The sequence below is a fragment of the Schistocerca serialis genome, chromosome 3, assembly GCF_023864345.2.
Source record: "Schistocerca serialis cubense isolate TAMUIC-IGC-003099 chromosome 3, iqSchSeri2.2, whole genome shotgun sequence".
NCBI classification, from domain to species: domain Eukaryota; kingdom Metazoa; phylum Arthropoda; class Insecta; order Orthoptera; family Acrididae; genus Schistocerca; species Schistocerca serialis.
This window is the reverse complement of record NC_064640.1, coordinates 830,283,977-830,303,755: the sequence shown is the minus strand read 5'-3', so window position 1 is coordinate 830,303,755 and position 19,779 is coordinate 830,283,977. Positions and strand designations below refer to the sequence as shown.

General features: G+C 43.7%; 1 protein-coding gene across 1 annotated transcript in view; it reads left to right on the top strand.

The window, feature by feature from the left end:
* Positions 1-14,105, top strand: part of LOC126471252 (motor neuron and pancreas homeobox protein 1-like) — a 68,988-nt gene extending 54,883 nt beyond the window's left edge. Inside the window, exons 3-4 of the mRNA XM_050099370.1 lie at positions 11,528-11,613; positions 13,982-14,105. Of these exons, the coding sequence (XP_049955327.1) occupies positions 11,528-11,613; positions 13,982-14,105 (210 nt within the window). The remainder of the gene's footprint in view (positions 1-11,527; positions 11,614-13,981) is intronic.
* Positions 14,106-19,779: the final 5,674 nt, after the last annotated feature.

The following is a 19,779-nucleotide window of genomic DNA, read 5'->3' as shown; positions in this document are numbered from 1 at the left end:
GGTTGTTCTCGGTACTGATTTCTCAGGATCTATACACCCAAATTGCGTGAAAATGTAATCACATGTCAGTTCTAGTATAATATATTTGTCCAATGAATGCCCGTTTATCATCTGCATTTCTTCTTGGTGTAGCAATTTTAATGGCCAGTTGTGTACATAGTGTGCCTAGAATTTGGAGAACGTTTCGAACACACTAAATTAAAATTACGACTTAACGATCCATTAAGTTTTAAACGTGCAACCCTAATTACTGACCATAGCACCATATACCATTCGTACAGCTCGCCTTTGTGTGTATAGCTAAGAGACGTACCGAGCGAGGTGGCGCAGTGGTTAAACACTGGACTCGCATTCGGGAGGACGACGGTTCAATCCCGCGTCCGTCCATCCTGATTTAGGTTTTCCGTTATTTCCCTAAATCGCTCCAGGCAAATGCCGGTATGTTTCCTTTCAAAGGGCACGGCCGACTTCCTTCCCCGTCTTTCCCTAATCCGATGAGGCCGATGACCTCGCTGTTTGGTCTCCTTCCCCAAAACAACCCAAGCTAAGAGACGTTCAATGACGACGTAATCGGTGACTCTGCCTTTAGGGTAAAAACATTTTTTATGCCTGAACAGCGTTGCCCCGTAACCAAGTGACATAAAGGAACGAAATTATGCAAAGTAAACTAGTTACAGTGTGTATTTTCTCGTGAAAGAGGACAATATTTTAATCAAATCTGGAAGGACTGTATCACTATACGCCTACCGCCACTGATGGTTCTTTAACGGTTCAATACGTGACTCTACTGCAAATCCGTCTGCCACTCACATATTCTCGTATTTTCTCGTAATATTTCCTAAAATATTATCACCAGTGCATCTTGTTCTGTTAACCCATTAGAAGCTTCTTGAAAATAGCGGGATCGGGACTCACCCAAGCTTAAACCACTAGAAATCCCAACGTGATAAAATGAGGAAAGATCGTTTGAGAATTAATCTCTTCCAAAAACCTGCCCATTCGACGTGCTTTGTGTTTGATTTTGGAAAAAGACTCTCTTCTCTGTAGAGGTGATCAGAGAAGGAGCCAAACTCATATTGGGGAAGATGGGGAAAGAAATCAGCCTCCTTGCCCTTTTAAAAGAGAGCATACCGATATTTGACTTACATGATTTAGGGAAAATACGGGAAGCCTAAATCTTCATGTCCGGGTGGGTATTTGAACCACCGACCTCCTGAATGCTGTTCCTGGAAGAAATTGATTGAGATTTTGTTCTCTATGAAATATTTCGTCTAAAAATCGTACATCTTCACCCTCATATCAATCTCTTTCAGTGATACTGGTTAGACGGCACTTTCTGTGCAACCCACCCATTATTTTGCACGACAATGCGTGGGCGCATACAGCGCAAGCTGTGGCTGCTCTGTTCGGTCAATGGGAGTGGGAAGTACTGTACCATCCACCATACTCCCCGGACTTAAGTCCTTGTGACTTTGATTTGATTCCGAAGATGAAGGAACCACTTCGTGACATTCGCTTCAGAACTGTTCCAGAGATTCGACAGGCTCCATTCGCACCGCTCTGCTAGCGGTAAACTACGCCTTCCACATCGCTGGCAACGGGTTCTACACAACGCTGGTGACCACTTTGAAGGGCAGTAACAGGTGCAAACCTCTTTTGTATCGGCTGTGAATAAATAGTTGTCACTATTTAAGTTCCAACCTTCGTATTATACTACCTGCCGAAAGTCTTACTCCAGTGCTGTTCCTGCAGTATAACTTATTATCTCAACAGGTAAATAACATTGCAGTACTTTTACTGTATGTTATTTACACTGAAGCGTCAAAGAAACTGGTACAGGCATGCATACGCAAATACAGAGATATGTAAATAGAAAGAATACGGCGCTGCGATCGGCAACGCCTATCTAAGACAACAAGTGTCTGGCACGGTTGTCGGATCGGTTACTGCTGCTACAATGGCAGGGTATCAAGACTTAAGAGAGTTTGAATGTGGTGTTATAGTCGGCGCACGAGCGATGGGGCACAGCATCTCCGAGGTAGCGATGAAGTGGGGATTTTCCAGTACGACCATTTCACGAGTGTACTGTGAATATCAGGAATCCAGTAAAAAAACATCAAATCTCCGACATCTCTGCGGCCGAAAAAAGATTATGTAAGAACGGGACCAACGTCCAGCGTGACGTAAAAGGAACCTTTCTCCAAACTTCTGCAGGTTTCAATGCTCGTCTACAAACAAGTTTCAGCGTGCGAACCATTCAACGAAACGTCATCGATATGGGCTTTCGAAGGCCCACTCGTGTATCCTTGATGACTGCACTACACGAAGCTTTACGCCTCACCTGGGCCCGTCAACACTGACATTGGACTGTTGATGATTGGAAACATGTTGCCTGGTCGCACGAGTCTCGTTTCAAATTCTATCGAGCGGATGGGGGTGTACGGGTATGGAGACAACCTCATGAATCCATGGACCCTGCATGTCAGCAGCAGACTGTTCTGTTGGAGGCTGTGTAATGGTGTGGGGCGTGTGCAGTTGAGTGATATGGGGCCTCTGATTCATCTAGATAAGACCCTGGCAGGTGACATGTACGTAAGCATCCTGTCTGATCACCTGCATCCATTCATGTCAACTGCGCATTCCGACGGACAGCAGGAAAAGGCGATGGTTCAAATGGCTCTGAGCACTATGGGACTTAACTTCTAAGGTCATCAGTCCCCTATAACTTAGAACTACTTAAACCTAACTAACCTAAGGACATCACACACATCCATGCCCGAGGCAGGATTCGAACCTGCGACCGTAGCAGTCGCGCGGTCCCGGACTGACGCGCCTAGAACCGCTTGGCCACCGCGGCCGGCCGGACAAGGCGACACCGCACACGTCCAGAATTGCTACAGAGTGGCTCCACGAACATTCTTCTGAGTTTAAACACTTTGGCTGGCCACCAAACTCCCCATACATGAACATTATTGAGCATATCTGGGATTATTTTCAACGTGCTGGTACAGCACTGCAGGATTCATGATGTCAATTCCCGGCAGCACTACTTCAGACGTTAGCCGAGAACATGTCACGTCGTGTTGTGGCACTTCTGCGTGTTGGCGGGGGCTCTACACGATGTTAGGGAGGTGTACAAATTTCTTTGGTTCTTCGGTGTAGTACTCTTGCTCTATTGAGTAAACACTGTAGTGTAATCAGTCATGAATAGCAATTTAAAGTTTCCCTAGCTTTGACTGTTAAACTGACACCATTATCTTCAGCATATTTAATTAGTAACTGCCTTCTTTAGAGAAACGGTTATCAGCTGGGGCAAGTTAATTTATATGCACAGACTTCCGCGGGTTCGTAGCCTTAGCTCAACAACCGTGTATTTCTGAGCTATGCTTATCTGGAATATTTTACTCGATTCGTCTTCTCCTACTCTGCACAGGTCTTAAAATTTGTCTTTCTCCATCCTGTATGTGGAAATGCATAACAACTTCCTTCAGTGATGTAATTAATGTTTGTATTTGAACCTAGTGCGAGACGACACCTTCCCTTCCCGTCCCGTCACTGGTTACATCGTATGGGGGATGTCGCAAACGCAGTCCGAGATGTAAAACAGAACAAAACCCACCTGATGATGGTGGTTCATTTATTTACCTATTTATCAGGTCCTGTGCGTTTGAAAGAAAGGTACTTCCAAAGATCTGTGGACCCGTCTACAATAAGATGGAAGGTAAATGGGAAAGAAGAAAGAAAGAAGACCTATACCAGAGGTTTGGAAAGCCACACATTGGACGAATATTGGGACAGAGGTGACTAAAATGGTTTTGGCCACATCTTACGAGCGGACGGATCTCTTCCTGAGAGAGTCCTCCACTCTCAACCCACGAGAAAACGCCCGAGAGGACGCCCAACAACGCGATGGAAGGATCGAATGACGACGATCCTTCAAGAAGTGGAACCGACGGCCTTGGAGGATGATGCTAGAGACCGGAAAAGATCTGCAGCAAATACCTCCTCTCTTGTAGATGACAGACATTCCTTTTATTGTTGTTTTTGTATTTGTATGAGTATTTATTGCTGTCAGAAGTAGTTTGCCTTGTAGTGAAATTGAAGTAGATAGTTCCTGCGAAATAGTATGGGTACAGGTTATACTTGACAATCGGACTAAACTATTAATTGGATCGTTTTACCGACTCCCCGACTCAGAAGATATAGTTGCTGAACAGTTCAAAGAAAACTTGAGTCTCATTTCAAATAGCTACCACACTCATGCAGTTATAGTCGGTGGTGACTTCAATCTACCCTCGATATGCTGGAAAAATTATACTTTTAAAGCCGGCGGTAGGCATAAAACGTCATCCGAAATTGTACTGAATGCTTTCTCAGAAAATTATTTTGAACAATTAGTTCATGAGCCCACTCGAAGAGTAAATGGTTTCGAAAGCATACTTGACCATTTAGCAACAAATAATCCTGGACAAATAATGATTATTGTGACGAATACAGGGATTAGCGACCACAAGGCAGTTGCTGCTAGTCTGTATAATGTAACACCTACAAACATAAAAAAGAAACGCAAAGTATATCTATTTAAATCAGCTGATAAAAATGATCTCAACGCCTTTTTAAGAGACAGTCTTCACTCCTTCCGATCTGATCATGTAAGTCTAGAAGAGTTGTGGAATGTTTTCAAAGAGATAGTATCGACAGCAATTGAGAGATATATACCACATAAATTAATAAGTGATGGTACTGATACCCCAAGGTACACAAAACGGGTCAGATCGCTGTTGCAGAAGCAGCCAAAAAAGCATGCCAAATTTAAAAGAACACAAAATCCCCAAGACTAGCAAAGTTCTACAGAAGTTCGAAATATGGCGCGTACTTCAATGCGAGATGGTTTTAATAATTTCCACAACGAAATTCTGTCTCGAAATGTGGCAGAAAACCCAAAGAGATCCTGGTCATACATAAAGCACACCAGTGGCAAGACGCAGTGAATACCTTCACTGCGAAATAACAACGGTCAAGTCACTGATGACAGTGCCACTAAAGCAGAGTTATTAAACACGGTTTACCAAAACTCCTTCACGTAAGAAGTAAATATTCCTGAATTCCAAATGGTTCAAATGGCTCTGAGCACTATGGGACTTAACATCTGTGGTCATCAGTCCCCTAGAACTTAGAACTACTTAAACCTAACTAACCTAAGGACATCACACACATTCATGCCCGAGGCAGGATTCGAACCTGCGACCGTAGCAGTCGCGCGGTTCCGGACTGCGCGCCTAGAACCGCTGGACCACCACGGCCGGCTCCTGAACTCCAATCAAGAACAACTGCCAAGATGAGAAACAAAGAAGTAGATATCCTCGGTGTCGCAAAAACAGCTTAAATCACTTAATAAAGGCAAGGCCTCTAGTCCAGATTGTATACCAGTCAGGTTCCTCTCAGAATATGCTGATACAATAGCTCCATATTTATTAATTACATACAACCGCTCGCTCACAGAAAGATCCGTACCTAAAGACTGGAAAATTGTTCAAGTCACACCAATGCCGAAAAAGGGACGTAGGAGTAATCCGTTGAATTATAGGCCCATATCCACGTCGATTTGCAGTGGGGTTTTGGAACATATACTGTATTCGAACATTATGAAGTACCTCCAAGAAAACGATTTATTGATACATAGTCAACACGGATTCAGAAAATATCGTTCTTGTGAAACACAACTAGCTCTTTATACTCATGAAGTAATGGGTGCAATCGACAGGGACGTCAAATTGATTCCATATTTTTAGATTTCCAGAAAGCTTTCGACACCGTTTCTCACAAGCGTCTTCTAACCAAACTGCGTGCCTATGGAATATCGCCTCAGTTGTGCGACTGGATTCGTGATTTCCTGTCAGAAAGGTCACAGTTCGTAGTAATAGACCGAATGTCATCGAGTAAAACAGAGGTAATATCCGGCGTTCCCCAAGGAAGTGTTATAGGCCCTCTATTGTTCCTGATCTGTATTAACGATATAGCAGACAATCTCAGTAGCCGTCTTAGATTGTTTGCAGATTATGCTGTCATTTACCGTCTTGTATAGTCATCAGATGACCAAAATGATTTGCAAAATGGTTTAGATAACATACATGTATGGTGCTAAAAGTGGCAATTGACCCTGAATAAAGAAAAATGTGAAGTTATTCACATGAGTACTAAAAGAAATCCACTAAATTTCGGTTACGCGATAAGTCACACAAATCTGAAGGCTGTAAATTCAACTAAATACTTAGAGATTAGAATTACAAATTACCTAAATTCGAACGATCATATAGATAATGTTGTAGGTAGAGCAAACCAAAGACTGCGATTCATTGGCAGAACACTTAGAAGGTGCAACAGGTCTACTAAAGGGACTAATTACACCACCCTGGAGTATTGCTGTGCGGTGTGGGATCCGCATCAGGTGGGACTCACGAATGACGTCGAAAAAGGACAAAGAAGGGCGGCTAGTTTTGTATTATCGTGAAATAGGGGAGATAGTGCCACAGACATGATACGTGAAATGGAGTGGCAATCATTAAAAAAAGGCATTTTTCGTTGCGACGGGAACTTCTCATGAAATTTCAGTCACCAGTTTTCTCCTTGGATTGCGAGAACATTCTGTTGGCACCCACCTACAGAGGGAGAAATGATCATCACGATAATATAAGAGAAATCAGGGCTCGCACAGAAAAATTTAAATGCTCGTTTTTCCCGCGCGCCGTCCGCGAGTGGAACTGAAGGTGGTTCGTTGAATCCTCTGCCAGGCACTTTATTGTGAGTAGCAGAGTTATCATGTAGATGTAGATGTAGCTGTAGATGTAATACTTTTTTCCTATTGCTCCTCTGCTGTAGGCCTCAAAGGCACGTTAATGCAATAAATGATGATGATCAGATCCTGTGGGACCATACCTGCCATAGCTGCTCATTCATGGAAGAAGTAGATATCTATTTGAATAAAATAATTTTGAGTGACAGGCTGTGTCATTATAAACACATAAGGAACTAAATTGCCAACGTTTCGACCGACTCACTGCGGTTCCCTTCAAGGGGGTTGGTTCAAAAAATATTTTTTTTTTTTTCAAAATTACACTGGCCGTGTACGCCTACGTGCTTATAAGTCAGTACATAGTTTACAGAATGGTGATTAACAGATTTATCAACCAAAGAACTACAGATTTAATAAAACACAGAAAATATGATAAACAAATAAATGACACATTACAGAGAAAAGTTCTCAACCTGCGAAGAACTCACGAACGGAATAGGAATAATCCAGAAGAAAACATTTGGACTTTAATTAGAATACTTCGGGTTTATCGCTCAGGTTTCTTTCCCCAGTTCTACCGGAAGTCTATTGAAAATGAAACCTGCTGACGAGTGCATACCTTTCTGTGTGCCGCTTAAGACACTGTTGTTCAAGTGCATGGCGATTTCCCGTTTAGTGTTTACTAAATGAATGTTTCAGCTTCTTGTGAAAGTGTCAGTATTGTCAACAACAAATCCTTTGGTGAGGTGTATGTGCAGAGACAGCTGAGTCAGCATTCCGAGGCACCTGACTAACGACTCACACGAAGTTCGTCAACCGACTCCACAGAACAGTGTGACATCTCTTTTATAGGCTAAGAATATTATAGGTGAATTCAATTAGTTCCGCAAAATATAGCACTGTACAAGATAATAGAATGAAAATAAGCAAAGCAAACAAGCGTTTGCGTTTCAGTATCAGAGGCAGTGAAGATCATTTTTATTTATACTGAAGATATCAGCATTCCATTTCTCCACAAGGCATTGAACGTGCTACAGTCGAAAAAGCCTTCCATCCACCCACAGTCTTAAGAATTTAAAATGGTTGAATCACTGACTGTTTGGCCAGTTTGTAACGGTAAAATTTCTCTTTTAATAGAGTTCTTTGTCATAAACTTTATGCTTTGCGTTTAGTTGGAGTTAAGCGATAATCTTTCCTCTGAAAGCCACGTGCTGCAGATGCTACATCGTTTGTGTTACGTTCCACGTCATTCGCAGTAACACTTGAGTCATCTGTAAAGAGAAAAATTATTGATTCATCTGTCATGATTACTGGAATATCAGTATTGTATAGAGTGTTCCAAAATTATCTTTACAACTTTACTTTTTAGAATTTTGATCACGCATACTTCAGAAATGGGGATTGATAGAAAGGCACGGTTTGCGACATAATGTTCACACACAGCTAAATCTTTAGTAGCCGTTTAACAGCGTTCAGTATGTACGCCAGCTGTGGCACTTAGGATGCCTAAGCGATATTCCAGTTCCTCCCATCTAGCATGACCTCGTTAACTTTTGCAATTGCTGCTCCTATTCGAGCTAGCACTTCCTGGAGGTCCCACACAAGGGTCTGGTAGACTGCATCCTTCATAAATCCGTAAACCAAAAAAATCTAATCTGATTATGGCCTCTATCAATGATTCAATACACTGTGCCATTTCAGGAGGGGGGGGGGGGGAGGGAGAGGGGGAAATGGGAGGCACTGTTGTCAAAAGCTAAGATAAAGCAAATTTGAAGTATGTGTGAACATTATGTCGAAAGTCACACCTTTCTACTTATCCCCATTTCTAAAATGTTATGACCAGAAGCTACAATCATAGAGCAATAACCGTGATTTCTTCGACCGTTTTGGGAGATGGCTCATCTGAACTACAACATATGAAACATTAGTTCTCTTTATTATACGAATGACAGAAAGATCAACTTAACTTGGTACACTGCTTTGCCACAGGAGTGCTTAATAATTTACAATTGTCACTGCCTATTAAAGCATCACTTGCTGCACTAAATAACGGATTGTTATCTAGAAGTACAATGTTCAACATTTACAAAAGTACATTTCCATCTGAGCATTGAATAACTCTTAATTCCTACTCGATGCTGACTGCTTCAGCTGAGGTCACGAACTGGGGCAGAGCGATTCCATGCTCGGCTCTATATTGACCTCCGTACGAGGACACCGTTGCTCTGAGCGAGAGGACGTGTCTTCTTCAGCTTTTCGCATTCGTCGTTGTGGGTTGCAGCGATACATCGTTAATGTCTGTGTTATTGATGCACATATCCGACTCTGGTGTGGCTCCGCGATCTTTGGACGATAACTCATAAAATATAGCAATGAGCCAAAACATTATGACCACCTGCTTAATACCTTGTTTGCCCGTCTGTGGAATGAAATACATGACTGATTCCGCGTATCAGGGATTCGACAGTTTGTTAGTAGCTTTGTGGAGGTGTGTGACCTTAGATGTCTACGCACAGACCACGTAATTTGCGAAAATAACTGGCTCTGAGCACTATGATACTTAACATCTGAGGTCATTAGTCCCCCAGCCTTAGAACAACTTAAACTTAACGAAACACACACACATCCATGAGCGACGCAGGATTCGAACCTGCGACCGTAGCGGTCGCGCGGTTCCGGACTGAAGCGCCTAGAACCGCTCGACCACAACGGCCGGCGAAAATAACTGTCGTCTGATCTGCGTACATGGTGATGGCGTTCGATAGCGACTCAGATGGTTTCCATAGGATTTACATCAGGCGAATCTGGCGGCCGAAACATCAACATAAGTTCACTATAATGCTCCTCAAGCCACTGTAGCAAGGTTCTGCCTCCGATACACGGACAGTTATACAGCTGAAAGATGACATCGCCGTCGGGGAAGATATTAAGCATGAAGGGGTGCATGTGGTTCGCAGATGTAAGCGTGTCTTCGATTAGTTCCACAGGTTCCATACAAGCGCAGGAGAATGTCTCCAATAGCATAGGACTGCTCCCATCAGCCTGCGTTCGTGTCGCGCTGAACGTTTCGAGCCGCTGTTCGCCTAGATGACAGCGTTTGCGGAGACGACCATAGACATAGTCTAGCAAAAATGTGATTCACCCGAAGAGCCGACACGTTTACATTGATCGACGATCAAATCCCGATAGTCCCGTGCCCATTGCAATCGTAATTGACGATGTCGTTTGGTCAACATGTGAACACGAAAGACTGGTCTGCTGTTCGTGTTCAACAGTGTACGATGAATGGTGTGCTCCGAAACGTCTTCACGTTGTGTGCAGAGTCGTGGACATTCAACCGTTTGGTGCCTAGTAGTAGTTTCACTGTCCTTGTATGTCCTTCCGGAGAAGCTCGCGACAGTAGCACTTGAAGATCCGACCAGCTTCACCGTTTTCGAGTTACGTGTTCACAGGTTTTGCGTAATAATAATCTGCCCTTTGGTCAAAGTCGCTTACCTCAGTAGATTTTCCGACTTGTAGCCCATAGGGTGATCTCTCGTCCGCGTTTGCTCCGCTTACATACGTTTCTTACCGTGTCCAACCAGGCAGCATCGAATGTCGCGATGGCCAGTGGCCATAATGTTTTGGCTCATCAGTGTATATTTGATCGAAGTTATAAAGATCACGAAACTTCCTGGCAGATTAAAACTGTGTGCCGGACCGAGACTCGAACTCGGGACCTTTGCCTTTCGCGGGCAAGTGCTCTACCATCTGAGCTACCCAAGCACGACTCACGCCCCGTCCTCACACCGTTACTTCTACCAGTACCTCGTCTCCAACCTTCCAAACTTTACAGAAGCGCTCCTGCGAACCTTGCAGAACTAGAAGTCCTGAAAGAAAGGATATTGCGGAGACATGACTTAGCCACAGCCTGGGGGATGTTTCCAGAATGAGATTTTCACCCTACAGCGGAGTGTGCGCTGATATGAAACTTCCTGTCAGATTAAAACTGTGTGCCGAATCGAGGCTCGAACTCGGGATCTTTGCCTTTCGCGGGCAAGTGCTCTATCATCTGAGCTACCCAAGCACGACTCACGCCCCGTCCTCACACCGTTACTTCTGCCAGTATCTCGTCTCCTACCTTCCAAACTTTACAGAAGCTCTCCTGCGAACCTTGCAGAACTAGCAGTCCTGAAAGAAAGGATATTGCGGGGACATGGATTAGCCACAGCCTGGGGGATGTTTCCAGAATGAGATTTTCACCCTGCAGCGGAGTGTGCGCTGATACGCAACTTCCTGGCAGATTAAAACTGTGTGCCGGACCGAGGCTCGAAGTCGTGACGTTTGGCTTTCGCGGGCAAGTGCTAAAGATCACTTTGGAACACCCTGTATGTCAATAGAAGCAAAATGCACAGAACAGAACCCTGTGGCGGTCCCCAGTTCTCACGACCCCTGTGAGATTCGAGACTTTTCCCTTTTTGTTGATACAGGAGGACAACCTTTTGCTTTCTACTTACCAGTTATGAAATTAACCATTGTTGAGCTAATCCCATTATATTCCAACTCACGCAAAAGAATTGCATGATCCACACTGAAACGTTTGGTGAACGCAAATAATGGCGAGTAAAACCCTAACGGCAGTGGCGCTATTATCACTGCCTAAGCGGGACTGGTGCAGGGCTGTCGATGTTTTACGTGTTAACGGAATTAAAGCAATGAGAAGGCGGTCATTTGAGAAACTCTGTCTGTTCGCAGGTGAAGATCTGGTTCCAAAACCGGCGCATGAAGTGGAAGCGCAGCAAGAAGGCGCAGCAGGAGGCGAAGCTGAAGGAAGAGTGCGAGAAGCGGAAGGCGGAGCCCGAGAGTGGCGGCGGCGGCGGAGGTGGTGGGGGCGGCGGCGGCGCGGCGGGTGCGGCCGCAGGGGCGGGGGCGGGGGCGGGCGGCGCGACGGCGGACGCGCTGCTGCAGCGCCACCAGCGCCGGCTGGCGCTGCAGGACGGCGCGGAGCCGCTGTACCGGCCGTACGTGGTCTGACCGGCGGGCCCCAGCGGACGGGGCTCCGCGCACACGGCCGCTCGTATCTCCGTGTGATCTCCCTCCTTACGCTGACCGACAGCTTAGGGCTATTAACTCTAATGGTTCGTAGATGTTTGCCTCAACTGCTCAGTTACCGGTTCGTCATCTATAATTAGCATTTTTGGTATTTATTTATATCGTATTTATATTATATAGCAATTTTAAGAGTCTGTAGAATACCTGAAAGTCGTGTTACTTGATCTTCAATAAAGCACTCTATAACATAAAAGTGTCGTTCTCTACTTCCTGCTCTCACCCGCACCTCTGGACTCACGACTCTAATAAACTGTAAATAATGTCAGCAGTACGAACAACACCGAGCTTTGTTAAAAATTTCATACACAGGGTGATTCTGAACAGTGAGTAGAAACTGCAGGAATACCTGCGAAGGCAAATAAAGTCTAACTGTAATCCGTCCGGGCGGAGGTTCGAGTCCTCCCTCGGGCATGGGTGTGTGTGTTTCTCCTTAGGATAATTTAGGTTAAGTAGTGTGTAAGCTTAGGGACTGATGACCTTAGCACTTAAGTCCCATAAGATTTCACACACATTTCAACATTTTTTGTAATCTGTCGATTACTTCCGTTTAAAGATTTATAACTTAAGCAACATTCAGCCACAAGTATGATTTTAAGACGTTTATTTAACTCAATACATTATCGTTTCGGATCGATTAAAAATCCATCTTCAGATGACTCTTACAGATTTAATTTTAATTTTAATAATCAACAGCCTCAGTTGCACCGTTTACCTAGAATTTACCTAGGTTCCAGTAGGGATAACCCAACCTTCTTCAGAATAACAGTAACTACCGCTTGTCGATAGTGGACATCGTCAAGCTAAAACTACAAATCCATAAATTATCGTCAGACTGTAAAAACTTATCTGAAACTGCCTCGGTCCCACTTCGCGACCTCGATGCGGCAGCCACGAGTGCTGTACCTGAGTTCCAGTACAGCACTCGTGGCTGCCGCATCGCGGTCGCGAAGTGGACCCGAGGCAGTTTCAAATAATGACGATAATTTATGGCTTATGGTTCAGATGGCTCTGAGAACTATGGGACTTAACTTCTGAGGTCATCAGTCCCCTAGAACTTAGAACTACTTAAACCTAACTAACTTAAGGGCATCACACACATCCATGCCCGAGGCAGGATTCGAACCTGCTACCGTAGCGATCACGCGGTTCCACACTGAAGCGCCTAGAACCGCTCGGCCACTCCGGCCGGCGATAATTTATGGATTTGTAGTTTTAGTTTGGCGATGTCCACAATGGACAAACGGTAGTTACTGTTATTCAGAAAAAGGTTGGGTTATCGCGACTGAAACCTAGGTAAATTCTAGGTAAACGGTGCAACTGAGGCTGTTGATTATTAAAATTTAAATTAATATTTATACAGTTGCTGACAGGGCCACGAAATGTTGAAGATATTTAAGTTCTTACAGATTTTATTTCTTTCTTTCCCGCTGGGTCTCGGTTTTGAATTCATTACTAGTGTCGTGCAGCGGTGAATGTTTCAGTACGGCGAATTCGACCCGTATCCGTGTTATTCATTATAAAGTTAACACATTTTTGTACATGTACTATGTAAGTGTTGTTTTATTCACAGCAAACCCCTATAACACAAAATACTCTATGTTTTATGACAGCACACACGCTCAACGTTTATAAAACGTGGCCTAGCTTCACATGAGTAACAAAAACAATAGTTTCACAGAAATCAGAATAAGAACAAATCATTTAAACTATTGGTTTTGTCATTCGTGTAGAGTCAGGCCGCGATTTGTAAATATTGAGTGTGTGTGATGACATAAAACATAAAATGATGTATGTTAAAGCACTTTGCAGTGAATGAAACAGCACCTAAATAGAGCATTTGCAAAAGTATGTTAATTTTATAATTAATAACACAAATACGGGATGAATTCGACATACTGAAACATTCACCGCTATACGACACCAGTAATGAATGCAAAACAATGCTCCAGCAGGAAAGAAGGGAAAGCGATAAGAGCCATCTGAAGATGGATTTATAATAAATCCGAAACTACTAACGGTTTGAGTTAAATAAACCCTTTTAAACCAAATTTGTGGCTGGTTTCTGCTTAAATTATAGAACTTTTAACTCTGCTGCAGCCACGACCCTGGATATGTCTACGTTGACAAGACAGCATTTTGTTTTTATTTGACACTTGTGCCTAACTACATATTAGACCAATATGTGATAACTGTTGTTCAATACAGCCCACGTGAAGGTTGATACAGAGTAAACACGAACTTCATCGACAAAATTTTAGAGGTTTATCAAGGGTATTTTGTCAGTACTTCCGTATAAAAGACCCGTGGTCTCCAGTGGCTCGTTACAGAGTAATTTCGCTTCATATGAGCTCTTACGTTCACTTGTGATGCACTGAAAACATCTTCACAACAGCGCGACTGTCGACGATGTGCGCTGTGTGTCTTGTTTAGAAACAAATCTGTTCCGCTTACTCACAGTACTACCCGACCATGATATTATTGAACTTCACCTCCCGCGAACGGTATGAAAAACACGAGGTGACGAAACAGTAAAAAAAGTACAGTGGTGATTAAGGAAAGCGCGTCGCACCGTGAATGATTTCAAGACAGTTGTGCATATAGTATCTAGTGGTTCAGAGTGTACTCATGAAATATCAGGATAAAAACTGACGACAATCCGACCGAAGCGACCTCATTCCTGGTGCAATATTATTGTGGTCGACTAATACTTGTTATTATTGACGACAATACTCTCCGCATTCAAGCTTGCATTCAGGGCTACTCAGTTCTGTCTCGGACTTGCTTTCCCGGCAGAGTTAAATGTGCGTTAACAGTGATTCACAGCAGAATGGATAGGTTTACTGGCGAAGAGTTAGCCAACGTACATCTCGTGTATGGATTCACTCTGACGGTAGCCACATCACAGTCCTTTAGCAGACGGGGGTTGTCGCATTGCTGCATGTTTTGTATTCTGTGTCCTAGTGATTGCCTATCAAAGGATTTTTCACTGTTGTGAAGGTATTTTCATAGAAAAAAAGGGTAAATGTGGTAACAAACTGAATAAATCGTAATCGCATTATTACTCTATAACGAGTCATCGGTGACTCCGTTACCGAGCGAGGTGGTGCAGTAGTTAGCACACTGGACCCGCATTCGGTTTTCCGTGATTTCCCTAAATCGCTTCAGGCAAATGCGGGTTCCTTCGAAAGGGCACGGTCTACTTCCTTCCCTAATCCAATGAGACCGATGACCTCGCAGTTTGGTCTCCTCCCCCCAAATCAACCCAATCGGAGACTCCCTTATATCAAAATACTCAGAAAATACTCCTGAACAAGCACCGAAAAATTTTTGTTGGAGTTCTAGTTCACTCTGTTTCGCACTCTCTCTCTCTCTCTCTCGGATGGCTCACTGATTTTAACAGTACGTACAGAGATAAAATAACGATAACGTAAGATAGTCGCAGTTGTACAAAGGAAGAACTGATCAAATTACCTGACAGCTCACCACCTACAGAACTGTATGCAGCTTCACAACATCAGGTACTGAAGAATTAACTACGCCGTGCAAGCAGGGGCTGCAGCCTCATTAAAGAGTAATTCATTTACAGGCAAGTTAAAGCAACATGTAACTCTGATGCTTCAGGAAACATTTTTCTGAAGTACTAGGCAGATATCATCGTCTTAGTGCAAAGGTCTCCCAGTGATGCGTGAATTGCTTGGCTACATGTACTGACAAAAAGTCGTAGACTGGCGTCACAGCCGGCCGAAGTGGCCGTGCGGTTAAAGGCGTTGCAGTCTGGAACCGCAAGACCTCTACGGTCGCAGGTTCGAATCCTGCCTCGGGCATGGATGTTTGTGATGTCCTTAGGTTAGTTAGGTTTAACTAGTTCTAAGTTCTAGGGGACTAATGACCTCAGCAGTTTAGTCCCATAGTGCTCAGAGCCATTTGAACCATTTGAACTGGCGTCACAGAAGGTCCATCACAGGTGTGATCTGGCATTCCAGCGCCTCTGGTTTATTTTTGGACTGAAGCTTCCTTATGGTACAGCTTCTACAAGCAGGGTAGAAATTTCGGTACAGCAAGCAACCATATACGCACAACATGTTGTTAGTCCACATACACTGCATTCCAATTCACGTGACTTAGTGTTAATTACCTATGAAAAGTAACTGTTCCTTTTTTTCGCGTATTTTGATTTTCATTCGTAGCTCCAAGCATAATTCACTATTGCTGTAACTAATAAATAAATGGGATAAATGTTTCGGTTAGGCCGCAGGCACTTGATAATTCCGATTTGATGCTAGCGACATGCGGAGTACGCTATGCTCACTTCAAAGATATTGCTACTCTCTGCTTCTATAAAACTTAATTTTTAAACCAATTTAAAGTACCACAGCGATCATTGCCTTTACAGCTCCTTTGGACACAGAACCATTACATCGCTAATGAGATTTAAATACCTTTACAAAAGCCACATAGAAATTAGCTGCCCCCCCTTTCCCCTCACGCATTTTAAGCACAAATCTATGCAGGGCCAACTTAAGCGTCAGGTGTCCGATGAAGCGGCGTTCCGGCAGTGTATCATTTGCTGTAGCACATAAGTTGTCCTACATCCAGCTAAATTTATATCCAGTGTTAAAATTAAAGATGGTGCTGAGAAATTTAGTGGCCGTCTCAAATACGTGGTAACACAAACAAAAATTATAATGTGTTTTACATGCAACAACATGTAAAGTATATTCCAGTGAACGAAATCAATCTCCACGGCATCCATATGTCGGCTGCACAAAATATCCGTGGCATGGTGGGCATGAAACACTAATTTCAGATCGCCCTCAACCTGTAGACAGCAACCACTGCCCACCGTTTCGTAGTATCGGCTCTCCCTCCGCGACCCTGACAAGGGAGGCGTGGTTGCACTTTCTGCAGGACAAGCTGTCTCCCCTGCCTTAAAAAAAAAAAAAAAGAAAAGCCAATGTAGCCGTTGGAGGGGTCGTGTGGCTGCTACACAATAGACCTCCAGCGCACTTCCGTGTTTCGGTAGAGAGGATCCTCCACATCTCGCCCGATGTAGCAACCAGACGAGGTAGTCCATTGGCATTGCCCAACGGGTCACTCTTCGGATTTCTACTTGTGGGACCAAGCTAAAGTCGTAGGGTCTCCGGAGCACGTTAGGTCAGCGAAGATACTGGAACACCGCATTCTTGATGCCTATGATGCCAATCAAATGAGAGCTTGTGATTTGAAAGAATGTAGTAGCCCAATTTTAGCAAAAAGGAAAGGAAGTTTAGGGTTTACCAACCATTCGACGACGGGATAATTAGAGATAGGACGCAAGTTCCGAAGATTTGGGGAAGAAAATAACTCGTATTATTTTCAAAAGAGTCATTCTGATCCTTGTCTTACTTCACTTAGGAAACTCACGGAAAACCAAATATTTAGATCGCCCGATGGCGTATGGATCATCCGACCTCCCGACTATAAGCTCATTGTCTTAAGCACTGAGCCACACCGCTCAGCTCCATGTTACAGGATGTGAGAGATCCGTGGTGGCTACTTCGAACACGGCCTCTGAGCCTCATGTAATGGATTGTACAGAGTTTTCGTAGTGTGAAGAAAAAGACATCTGTCGTGTAAAGCAGGTATTTCGATACGAATGTTCTTTAGACGTGATTTTTTCTTTATCCTCTCAGAGATAGCATTCTGCAGTCCTTCGTTGTTCAGTATTCCTGTACACCTCTACACCTGAAATTTATTTGAAAACGTAATCAGATCCTGGAAATATAATAATACTCCCTTTCTTTTATAGAACAAGTTGTATTTAGAACGTCATCTTCGAAATCTGCAGCATTCGAATTTTAAAAACATACACTTTTTGGAGAAAAAATTCGTTAACTTATAATTGCTGGGCACGGATACATCTCGACGATACACTTGGAGTGCAGGAGCCATCGCAGACCCAAGGTAAGATAGCGATATTCCAGCAAACATGAATACTGGAGTAAAAAGGAACTTAACTGTCAATTTTATTGAAATCTAACAACTCAAATTCACGCACATTGAAAGTTGGTTACGATAAGATGTTCTACGAGTAGTTCATGTAACTAAAGGGAAAAAAATTCTCAGTTCAATCACGAAAATACGCTACCTGAAAAAACAGAAGGGGATCCCGAAACGAAATGTAGCTTTACTGGTTGAGAGGATATGTGATGTTGTCGCTGTGATTACAAATTCGAGTCAAACTTACACAGAATTTGGCAGTATTATCCCACCTATCAATATGACATTGTACCCTCTCTATCCTGAATACCTGCACTAATTCGACTCGGAAGTTAGTCATAGAGCCGTTGTATCCCTGAGGCAAGTTGACCAACAGCTGTTGAAAGTTGGCCTTGATATCCTGCATACTGGCACTGGGACAAAGTTCACATCCGATCTGGTCTTACACATGTTCTATGGGGGGACATATCTCGCTATGGGGGTACCTCAGCATCACGCAGGAAGGTCATAGAGATACGTGCCACGTGTGGACGAGCACTGCCTGTTGAGTAATGGAACCACGATACTGTCGCATTAGAGGCAACACATGAAGAAGCAGGATGTCCGTGACAGACATACCACTGTACCACCACAGAGTTCCCTCTGTCACTACCATTCATATCCTACAACTCTGCACACCATGACACCAGGTCTATCACCACTGTGACTCTCCAAAATATTGAAATAATCGGACTCCTCCTCAGGTCACTACCATACTTGCCAATGATAGTCGTCCAGGATAAAGCGGAACCGTGATAATGGTGGAACAGTACCAGTGTGAGCTCACTTTGCGTTATTGCCAAAGGGAGAGAATGATGAGGGGAGGGATGGAGATCTGGCAACAATGTAGAGTAGGTTATTATTGGCTGGGAGAATAAGGTCAGTCTACATGCTTCCACAATTTACTCCCCTCCTCCACTACTCTAAGCCTCCTATTGATACCCTCCCATCTCTCTCTAGGCCAGTTGTGTGAGTCTCGTCACTTGTGTTCTGGACATCATAGTGAAAGGATCAGCCAACCCCCCTCCCCCCCCTCCCCCACAAATGGGAAAGCCTGATTTTATGTTGTGTCTACAATCGTCCCTCTCATACATGAGGCGAGATAGCATACTGATTTTTAAAGCAAGTATCTACAATCACCACAAACGTGAAGCAAGGACCTTACACACTGCCTACACACACAAAACCCTGTGTGTAACATATTGTGGTGTGCATACTGTAAGACCTTCGGTACACACACCATCAGATTATTTGACTTGTCGCTCTAACGAAGTAGGCGAGTGTCAGCAATGTGTCTCGTGGTCTTATCGTGGCGTGTTTATCTTCTGCCGTTAGGTCAGACGATAGAAATGCCACTTGCACACTTAGAGTAGCAGATTGACGGTGACCAACTTTAAACAGAACTTGATCAATTTTCACACACATTTATTAAAATAATAAAAAGCATAGACATTACGTAACTTGATTCTGGATGCTGTTTACAATTGACAATCTGAAGTTCCTTTGGTCTTGGTACGTTAATCTTATTCTCACACATCTCTGATACTTGACAAAGTGTCTATACATTTATCTTCATGGCTACGTACAGGATTATGGTAATCTTATTAGGTGCAGACTGAAACTTGACTATAGACTGGTACAGACTAATGCAGACTGGTACAGAAAAATGCAGACTGACTAATCGGAGGTCTGTACACTCGTTATAATACCTCGCGCGTTCAGGTATCACTGCGCGAGTGTGATCCGTGAGGAGAAAAGGTTCTATGTTAGCAGCAATCTCATTGGCTGCGTTATACACTCCTGGAAATGGAAAAAAGAACACATTGACACCGGTGTGTCAGACCCACCATACTTGCTCCGGACACTGCGAGAGGGCT